Genomic DNA, 10,787 nt, shown 5'->3' with positions numbered 1-10,787 from the left:
TACTTCAAAAAAGAAATAATAAATAAAATAAAATAAAATAAATAAAATAAAATAAATAATCCTACTTCAAACGCATATGGGAACCTTGCTGGGTGCAGCACAGCTGTGGAAAGCACAGAGGGCCCAAAACTGCCCTCATGAGCTTGGCCAGTGCACACGTGGAGAGTGGAAGTTAGAGGCGGCCAACGAGAGTTCCCCTACCCCCCGAAGAGAACTCTCCTTGTTCTATCGAGCCATGTGCCAGCGTGAATTATAGCAGACATAGGTGTAAAAGAGAAATTTTAATTTACACTGAAAATACTTTTTAGGAGATAACATCCTGATGTTTCGTGGAAGCAGGTAGCTCATGGTGTTCTGTGTTTTCTTTCAACACAGGGAGCACCTGAGATCCTACAGACAGGAAAGCTGGGGAAGAAAAATCCAAAGATGTGTGCATCAGGTACACTCCAAAGTTCACCTGTGAACAAGACAGCGGCAACAACGAGCCAGATTATTTTAGCAGTTGAAATAATTTTATAAATAATAATGATCAACTAAAATCAAGTCAGATCTTTAAACACAGGTACTAGGATGTAGTGGGAAACAAGAATCCCAGTTTCAGACAAAGATTGTCATGTATAATGTTCTTTCCCGACAGTCCCCCTCCACACACCTGTTTTTCTCCTTCCTATATACCCTGAGCTTCTGGTAGGAGGGCTTGTGTCCTGCTCTCTGCTTCTGACCACGACCAGGCCAATTTCTGCTCTGTTCCCTGATGTAAAAACTATTTTGTGAAAGTAATAGCAAAATTCTGCATTTTCTCTGAGGTGATTTTGTTGTTGTTGTTGTGATGTAGGTTAAGTTCTCCAAACTCTCTGGAACAGAAATGGAAGGCCCAAAATAAAGAGCTGTGTGAGTCTACTCAGAGTTTGCCATCAATGCGAGTGAGTCAGTAAGAACTCCCTGGAGCATGTGATGCACTCCCAGATCTGTTCATTCCTGTGATAACATCAGCTGGGTGCCCCCATGTTCCACGACCCAGGCTAGGGGCTGAGGCCAAATTAATTCCTTAAGATGTGTGCACATGCGGGAGAAGGGTACACAGGAACTTTCTGTACTCTCTTTGCAATTTATCCGTGAATCTAAAATTATTCCAAAATATTTTTTAAAAAATGAAAGGTGTGTGCACAAGAGAGTTACAGTGGTTCTCAGAAGTACAGTGATTTCCTTCCGTGCATCATAGTATTTGTGCACACCCATCCCCTGTCCTCTGCAACCTGCATGGCACAGATTCAAGGTCCTCACACCCTCAGGTGACACGGCCTGCCTCAGCTGAGCGAACAGACATGTTGACAAAACACTCAAGTGAAAACCATATCTACCCCGTGTCTTCAGGGAGACTGTGGCAATTAAATGCTGTGAAACGAAACCCTGGTTTGGAGAAACATGGGAAACGATGTGGAACATTTTACCATGAGTTTACCTTCTAATTTATTGTTGGAGAGATATTGAATATTTATGTTAATTCAGTTAATTTTCAAGAAATGTTCCATGCAACCTTGATTGCTTACCGGACTTCCTAGAACTCCTTGCAAACAAAACCAGAAAGCCCTAGCCTGGACATAAATCTTCCTAAAGAATCAGTCTGTTAGAAATTCAGTTTCTATAACCTGGAATCCACAAAAACCACACCTAGTCATTCTAACCTTCAAGAAGATGATTTACAGCCTTCTCAGAGTGAAATTTACTGAATCTGCCTATGCGATTACTCTATTCACCACAGGGCATTTTACTCTCATGAGACACCTGTGGTGAAGAAAATAATGATCGAGACAATAAAATTACTTGGCTTATTTACTTATTTCTTATTTAAACCCTGTGTCTCTTCAACAAAATTTGAGAGCATCAAAAATACACATAAGACCCCCAAAAAGTAAGAAAATGGATGGAAAAGAAACCTAAGATGGTGCCATGGATGAGATCAGAACCTTAATGGTAGCCGATCAGCCTCAGAATGTCTCCGCACTTCTCAAACTTACACACCGTTATTACTCAGAACTACAGTTCGGGTGTAGATAACAAGCCAGGATCTTAAAATAGGATCTTAGGGGCACCTGGGTGATTCAGTCAGTTATGCGTCTAACTTGGTTTGGGCTCAAGTGATGATCTCACTGTTTCATGAATTTGAGCCCCGCCAAAGGCTCTGCTTGGGATTCTCTCTCTCTCTCTCTCTCTGCCCCCCCCCCCAAATAAATAAATAAATTTAAAAAACAAAACGGGATCTTAAAACAGGTGTCACAGTTTGCAATCATGCTTACTTTTCTCGCACGACTCTCAGAAAGCTTTTGGAAAACATTTTGGTTTCGCTGCCCAGTTTGCTGGTTGATGCAAATCATCTGGCATCTGTGACAAGGACCTAAAACCTAGAGGGGGCGAGAAGGGAAAAGACAGCGTTGCCGTGAAAGTGGCCAGACGCTTCTGCCAGTGCAGGGAGGAATCTGGGTTCAGGAGGACCGGTTGTCAGAGGTGTTCTCTGGGCCCACTCACACAGCAACGCTCACTACTCTGCTCTGACTGCTAGGAGCCAGAAAGCAGCCGCTCCTCACACAGTCCTGGGGGATCATCCATGTTTGTTCATCAACTGAAAGACTGCTGCTTCCGGGCTTTGTAGACAAAGAAAAGAGTTGTTGTGAATCTCGGATGGTTATCAGAGAATCTTGGAGATTCTCCCAGGAAGAAAAGAACTAACTGGTTGGAGGGTGAACTAGGAGAAGATAAACACCCACGGGCCCAGCACTGACTCATCAGAAAGAACCTTACTGTGTCCGTGTCCTTTGACCCAGAAACTTCGCTACTAGGAATTTCACTCAAGAAAAGAACCCCAAGTACAAACACAGGTTCGTGTACAATCTTTCTCATGTTGTTTGTGATCGGGGAAACCTGAGAGCATCTTAAACATCAAATAGTAGAGAACAATGGCTACACTACAGGTATATGAATATATCGTGCAGGTATTAAAATTAATCTATAAAGGGTTTTAAATGGTAAATACTTATTTTTATAAGTGAAATAAGCAGGAAAGAAAATTACATGTGTATTCACACATACACACACACACACACACACACACACACACACACAGCTTCTTAACAGGGGTCATCCTGTTGGTCTGCCACGAGCAAGACTTGCTCTGTAGCGAGAAAAATCTCCCACAAATGTTAACACAAAACAAGAAAGCCTGCAGCTTAGCAGTGACGAGACACTGCTTTTGTTGCACCTATAAAAACGGCGAAGGGACTTGATTTTCACATTTGCTCCTCTGCTCACTTGGGGGCAAACACCAAGTACGCACTGAAGCTAGAAACGGCTAAATCTGGATGTGTCTTGGCCTGTTCCTAGCACTCGCCTTCTGGCTGGTGGACCTTAAACCAATGGAAATACAACCTCAAGGTAGCACCAAAGTCAAGGCTCCCAGGCCTCCGCAAGCAGCTGGGCTGTGCTGTACAGGGCTCTGCCCAGCACTGGCCTTGACACTGAGCAGACCTATGACCTCTCCAGGCCTCATTGCCTCACTCAGCCCCTTCGCTTGATTTGGTGAGGATTCCAGACACTATTTCTAGGATGCCACTCCCAGGATTCTTGTGCATGAGAATGTCTGAGATGGAAAAAGACTGCCTCAAGATAGAACACTAAGCCCTCCAAGAGCAAGTACAGAACACGCTACCTCCTCTGCCTAGAAAACTATGATTCCCAGGCCAGGCTCCCTCTGGCCCTGCAGAGCTATGTCCCACAGAATGGACTTCCCACCAGCCCTGGGCCTGGGCCCCAGCTGCCACCTGACAGATAGCACTTCATGTAAAACTCCTGTCGCTTTGGCCAAAAGGCTCTCTTAAAAGTTTCTCAAGCTGGCAGAGGGAAAAATATTTTCCAGACACTTTTTTCAAACACCAAGGCAAAGAAATCAATTTTCTTAAAACATCATCCTTTTTTAAGCATTTTTCTCTAGCCCTCTCATCCATTGGCATTTAAAAAAAATTGTTTACTAGTATACATGTTCTTTAAAAATAACTCAAACTATACAGAGCAGCTTTAAGAGTTAAAAAAAGAGGGGCGCCTGGGTGGCGCAGTCGCAGTCGGTTAAGCCTCCGACTTCAGCCAGGTCACGATCTCGCGGTCCGTGAGTTCGAGCCCCGCGTCAGGCTCTGGGCTGATGGCTCGGAGCCTGGAGCCTGTTTCCGATTCTGTGTCTCCCTCTCTCTCTGCCCCTCCCCCGTTCATGCTCTGTCTCTCTCTGTCCCAAAAATAAATAAAAAACGTTGAAAAAAAAGTTAAAAAAAGAAAGCACTCAGGGTGCCTGGGTGACTCAGTCAGTTAAGCGTCTGACCTAGGCTCAGGTCACAGTCTCGCGGTTCGTGAATTCAAACCCTGAGTTAGTCTCTGTGCTGACAGCTCAGAGCCTGGAGCCTGCTTTGGATTCTGTGTCTCCCTCTCTCTGCCCCTCCCCACTTGCGCTCTGCCCCCCCTCCTCTCTCTCCCCCCAAAATAAATAAACATTTAAAAAAGGTTTAAAGAGAAAGCACTCAGCAGTGGCCTCCCTCGCTGTCTTGAGAGGCAAGTGCTGCTGATGTGGCTATAGATCCTTCCAGACTGCAGCTCGGAGCTGGACACAACCACACATGCACCCGTGCAACACACTCCCAGAGCTCTCAGAGGCCGCGGGGTGTCTTCCCTGATTTCATTACTCCACAATACACACTGGGCGCCCTCCATGTCTATACACAGAGACTACCTACCTCATCCTTGGGCTTGAGATTTTCATGATGGCCTGGCATTCCTGTGGGGTGATGTTCTATGAAGCCAAGTTCTACTAGCCGGTTTCTAATTCTTAGCTGTTAATAATTTTGCAGTGAAGGTCTTAATCCACATAACCCTATTTGCTGTTTAAAACTTGGGGGGAGGGGGTTTGATCTCTCTAAATGAGATTATAAAGCCAACGGGTATAAAAGTTTTTATGATTTGATGATAGCCAGTGAAAAATGAATTTCTAAAAGAGATTTAAAACTTGGGGGGGGGGGTTTGACCTCTCTAAATGAGACTATAAAGCCAACAGGTATAAAAGTTTTTATGATTTGATGATACCCAGTGAAAAATGACTTTCTAAAAGAAATGTGCTAAGTCTTTTTGCATTGCAACAGCCTCAGCCTGAGTATTATCATCGGCAAACATCTTTTAAGCATTTAGTTTTTGCAAGGCATAGTACTAACTATAGTTCACACTTTTTAGTGCCTGCACAGGACTACACTGTATGAATATAGCATAATTTATTTAAACAATCTCCCTTTTATGGATATTTCTGATGGCCTCCAATTTTTCATATTTCATGTTTTGGTTTGGGGGCTCCTGGTTTGCAAACTTTTTTTTTTAACATTTATTTTTGAGAGACAGAGCAAGACAGAGCACGAGTGGGGGAGGAGCAGAGAGAGAGGGGGGACACAATCTGAAGCAGCCCAGGCTCTAAGCTGTCAGCACAGAGCCTGACGCGGGGCTCAAACTCATGGGCTGTGAGATCATGACCTGAGCCAAAGTCGGAAGCCTAACCAACTGAGCCACCCAGGTGCCCCTCAATTTTTCATATTTCTAAAAGCATTACAATAAATAAACTTGTAATAGAACTCTGCATACTTGTACAGGTGTATTTTATGGACTAGATTTCTATAAGTGAGATGATTAGGCCAAAGGGCAGGCATATTTTAACTTTTACTAATGAATGTTTATTAAGAACACTGATCTAAAGAAAACAAAGCATTGGGATGCCTGGGTGGCTCAGTTGGTTAAGCGGCCAACTTCAGCTCAGGTCATGATCTCGCGGTCCATGAGTTCGAGCCCCACGTTGGGCTCTGTGCTGACAGCTCAGAGACTGGAGCCTGTTTCAGATTTTGTGTCTCCCTCTCTCTGCCCCTCTCCTCCTCGTGCTCTCTCTCTCTCTCTCAAAAATAAATATTTTTAAATTTTTTAATAAAAATGAAGGAGAGCAGAACATCTCAGAAAAATTTCTTAAAGAATCTTCCTTGTATTTATGGCCCCAGGTAGCTGACAAACTGCAGATGCTATTGTTGCCAAGTGACAACAGTGTCAGAATTGTCTGACAGCGACAATAAGCTCATTCTAGTTCCTTCTCTCTCCTCTCCCTTTCTTCCTTTTCTTCCTCCTTCTCTCCATTTATCAAACAACAGGTATTAATACCTACTCTGCATCAGGCAGGATACATAAGAGCAAGTGTTTTAAAGACACAGCAGGGACAGAGAAACAGGAAATGAGGAAGAGAAGAGTAAGTCAGATGCAGGGGTGAGGAGGAACAGCAGGAGGGCTGGTGCCAGAGAGAGGCCTGTGGGCGTCAATGTCTGGGAGAGAAGAGATTGTTTTTTCAAGGAAGAAAAGCTGCCAGGATAAGAGGAGGTTTGGGGAGGTAAGTGGATAAAAAAAATTCTTTGGGACTTCTTCATGCCGTGAAATTTAAGTGCCGTCCACAACCCTAGACCTCCACCATTCTTCCAGGAAGATTTAAATGAATGCCTGCTGCTTTTCTGGATACCACAGTGGTGTTCCTTCCAAGTGCAGAGCCGGGACACAAGATAGCCCCAAGGTAGACGGTGAATACCAAGATTAATAATATTACTATTAAGATAATATCATCCCCCACTAAAGTACCAAGGACATTCTGTGCAGATGACCCATCCTTCTGTCCCTAGCTATTCCTTATCTTTCCTGTCCATTCATTCTCTCGATGGTTATTGAGCACTGACTCTGGGCCAAGACTGTTCTGGGCCCTAGAGGTACAGCTGAACAAAACATACTAGTCCCCACCCTCGTGTGCTCTGAAGGAATAAGCAGGTGCTATGCTTAAGAGCCTGACCTTCCCAAGGAGGTGCCATCTGAGTGGAGACCCTGAAGTGGCTGCAGGAAGAACACGCCAAGCAGAAGGGACACGCTGAGACAGGAAGCTTGGCGTGTTTAGGAAATGTAGAGACGGATGGTGTGGCAGGCAACGGGAGGGCTAGAGAGGTCAGAGGGATCAGGTCTCAGGAGCCCTGTTGTCTCCAAGGAAGAATGTAGGTTTTAGCCTAAGGCTCTCTCACATTTTTTCAAGCCCACAGCACTGTTTGGGGAGCCGGAGCCTGGGGAGAGAGGGCAGGGGGCAGCTTCACCTCTCTGACTGTAAGCTCCTCCACAAAGGCCAGCAAGGCAGGAAGCCAGGGCGTGGGAAGAAGGTAGAGTGGTGGCCACGGACACTGAGGGACCACTAGACATCTGGGTCCTCCTCCACCAGCACCAGACATCAAGAAAGTGCAACAGGTTCCAGGAGGAGAATGTTCCCATAGACACAAGCATTCTAAGAAAACACAGTTTAAGCCCAAACATAATTATGAGATGGAGGCGGCACTGAGCCCTGACCACCTGTAGGAGCACCTTCTCTCTGTCCCACGGGCAACTGACTGCTGACACCTTCGTAGGGAATAAGAGATGGATCCTTCCAAGGGGAGTCCCAGAATGCAGATGTCACAAACCCCCTAGCTGAGGCTTTGCGGGTCAGAGTCAAAGACAGACAGGGGATTCCCACCTGCCACCGGCCAGGCCACCATCCTGGCCACAGATGGAGGTCAGTCTCCATCGGCAACCCTTGAGGGAGGATAACTGAACATCCCTGACTCACCTGGAAACGCAAGGAACCGACTGAAATCTCATCCCACGTCTCTTCTTCAAAAGGGCTTGTTCCACTGGTAATAATATTGGCACGGAAACGTGAGATGAGTTCTTTCATCGGGAATAATTCCTCCTTTCCATTCGCATCACTGTTTAAGACATGCCAAAAGGGGGGTAGTGGGAAGAGTAGACAATGGAGGCACAATTATTCAACATTTCTAGCCCTTGATGCCTGACTTCATCAACTGTTCTCAGGCCTAAGCCTAGATGATCAGAACCAGCTTCTACCACGAGTGTAAGACCAGCAGACACGCATCCGTTAGGCAGACCTTGATGGTGTTCCACGGGAGATGATCCCATCTCCATGGACAGGCCCACAAGAGGAAGTGCAAAGAGTAAGTAGATCTTAGCAGAAGAGACAAAGGACTCTGGAAACCAAGGGAACAGGAGTCAAATGAACAAACTTCTACGAAAAGACCAGTTCTACATCGCGCGTCTGGACAAGGCGCTTAAGGAGTGTCAACAGGCTTAACTACCAAGGACCTAAGATGTTCCAAGAGCGCCTACTTTGTTTTTGGATATGAGTACGCCATAAAGCAACAATGCGTACACATGGGAGGTTTTAGTATTGATTTTCTACAGAGAACTGACTGGTGGTTACCAGAGGCAGGGGTGGGAGCGGGCAAAATGGGTGAAGGGGGCCAAAAGGCACAAACTTCCAGTTATAAAATAAATACATCATGGGGATGTAACGTGCAGTGCGATGACTATAGTCGTTAATACCGTACTGCATATTTGAAAGTTGCTAAGAGAGTACATCTTATAAGTTCTCATCACACGAAAAAAAATTTGTAACTATATAGGGTGACAGATGTTAACCAGACTTATTGTAGTGATTGTTTCTCACTATGTACAAATAACGAATCATGCTATTGTACACCTGAAACTAATATAATGTTGTATGTCAACTTTATCTCCATAAAAACAAATTTACTTGCTAACTTCTGTACTATTTGCAGTTTTAATGAGCATTCACTATTTTTGTAATTCTTGTTTAAGATTTTGGTTTATGGCCGTGAGGTCCCATAAAATGGCTTTCTGCACCTCCATGCACTAAAGGGAAAAAGAACGAAAAATAAAGGATCTGAGGGGCACCTGGGTGGCTCAGTCAGCTGAGTGTCTGACTTCGGCTCAGGTCATGATCTCTCAGTTTGTGAGTTCAAGCCCCACGTCAGGCTCTATGCTGACCACTCGGAGCCTGGAGCCTGCTTTGGATTCTGTGTCTCCTTCTCTCCCTGCCCCTCTTCCACTTGTGCTCTGTCTCTCTCTGTCTCTCAAAAATAAATAAATGTAAAAAAAATTTTTTTTTAATAAAGCATCTGAAAACGTCAACAAAAGAACACATTGTGTGATCCCGTTATATTGGGTTCAAGAACAAGCGAAATGATCGATGATAAAAGAAGTCAGAATAGTGGTGATCTTCTGTTGGACTGACTGACAGGGCATACGAAGAAGGTTTCTGGCGTACTAGAGATGTTCTCTAATTGGTCTGGGCAGTGGTACATGGGTGTGTGTATATATATATATATATATATATATATGTAAAAATTAATTGAGATATGTACTTATAATTTTTGTGCTTTGTTGTGCTTCAACAAAGAAAAATTTTTTTAAGTTGGGGGATGGGGTAGTCCCAAAGTACACCTGGAATTTTCCCAGGAAACAGAGCTGAAAAGCCCTGGTGGAGGACAAGGCTGTAATATCCCAATCCCCTTCCAGCAGGGGCTGGTGAGTGCAAAGCCGGGACCAGGATAACCAAGTCTAGTTTCAGCACTACGTGCAACTCCCATAAGCAATGAGAACTACAGTTTCTTCATCTGAAATGAGAGGGCTAGCACTTTCCAGTCCTAAAATCCTTGGATTCTGGATTTAGCCTCCAAGTTACAAACGTTCCCTTTGTGTTTTGTAAAAGGGAAAGTTTTATGTTCAAAAGATATTATGGTCATCATCAGGGAAATACACACCAAAACCACAATGAGATACCACCTCACACCTGTCAGAAGGGCTAACATTAACAACTCAGGCAACAACAGATGTTGGTGAGGATGCAGAGAAAGAGGATCTATTTTGCACCACTGGTGGGAATGTCAGCTAGTGGAGCCACTCGAGAAAACAGTATGGAGATTCCTCAAAAAGTTAAAAATAGAACTACCCTACGACCCAGCAATTGCACTACTAGGTATTTATCCAAGGGACACAGGTGTGTTGTTTCAAAGGGACACATGCACCCCAACGTTTCTAGCAGCTCTTTTGACAAGAGCCAAAGTGTGGAAAGAGCCCAAATGTCCATCAACAGATGAATGGACAAAGAAGATGTGGTATATATATATATATATATATATACATACATACACACACACACAATGGAGTATTACTCAGCAATCAAAAAGAATAAAATCTTGCCATTTGCAACGATGTGGATGGACTAGAGGGTATTATGCTAAGCGAAATTAGAGAATGACAAATATCATATGATTCCACTCTTGTGGAATTTAAGATACAAAACAGATGAACACAAGGGAAGGGAAGCAAAAATAATATAAAAACAGGGAGGGGGACAAAACGTAAGAGACTCTTAAATATAGAGAACACACTGAGGGTTGCTGGAAGGGTTGTGGGTGGGGGTTGAGCTAAATGGCTGAAGGGGCATTAAGGAGGACACTTGTTGGGATGAGCACTGGGTGTTCTATGTAGGGGATGAATCAGGGGATTCTACTCCCGAAACCGTTATTGCACTACATGCTAACTAACTTGGATATAAATTTTTTAAAAAAGATATGATCAGCATATACACTATAGAGTCCATCAAATTTGAAAGTAGAACAGAGATACAGCAACCACAGCCCCCAGCGGCCCTCCCAGGCACAAGGCACAGGCTGGTCCACTTAACCTGTCACACCCACTGCCTGCTTGTCAGCCCTGCGCTCAGACACCAGTAGGAAACACGGTCCCCTCCTGGTAGGAACCAGGATTGCAGCAAGCCGGTCTCCCCCTCCTATTTTTTCCACACAAAGAACCCTAGAAAACCACTGACCTGCTCTCTCCAG

At 44.5% G+C, this 10,787-nt stretch overlaps 1 protein-coding gene across 7 annotated transcripts in view; it reads right to left on the bottom strand.

The window, feature by feature from the left end:
- Positions 1 to 262: 262 nt before the first annotated feature.
- The window catches only part of MOCOS (molybdenum cofactor sulfurase), a 57,162-nt gene continuing 46,637 nt past the window's right edge, over positions 263 to 10,787 (bottom strand). For 5 of the 7 annotated variants that reach the window (XM_027068786.2, XM_053206682.1, XM_053206684.1 and 2 more), the window contains 3 exons: positions 7,691 to 7,829; positions 2,298 to 2,402; positions 263 to 457 (listed from right to left, as the gene is read on the bottom strand). In XM_027068786.2, the coding sequence (XP_026924587.1) occupies positions 305 to 457; positions 2,298 to 2,402; positions 7,691 to 7,829 (397 nt within the window). In that variant the 3' untranslated portion in view covers positions 263 to 304. Of the gene's footprint in view, positions 458 to 2,297; positions 2,403 to 5,992; positions 7,370 to 7,690; positions 7,830 to 10,787 lie in introns of those variants that run through there. The other 2 variants (XM_053206685.1, XM_053206687.1) reach the window with 2 other exon arrangements.

The sequence above is a fragment of the Acinonyx jubatus genome, chromosome D3 (genome assembly GCF_027475565.1).
Source record: "Acinonyx jubatus isolate Ajub_Pintada_27869175 chromosome D3, VMU_Ajub_asm_v1.0, whole genome shotgun sequence".
Classification (NCBI taxonomy): Eukaryota; Metazoa; Chordata; class Mammalia; order Carnivora; family Felidae; genus Acinonyx; species Acinonyx jubatus.
Note: the sequence above shows the minus strand (reverse complement) of the source record. Positions and strands in the feature narration are given on the sequence as shown.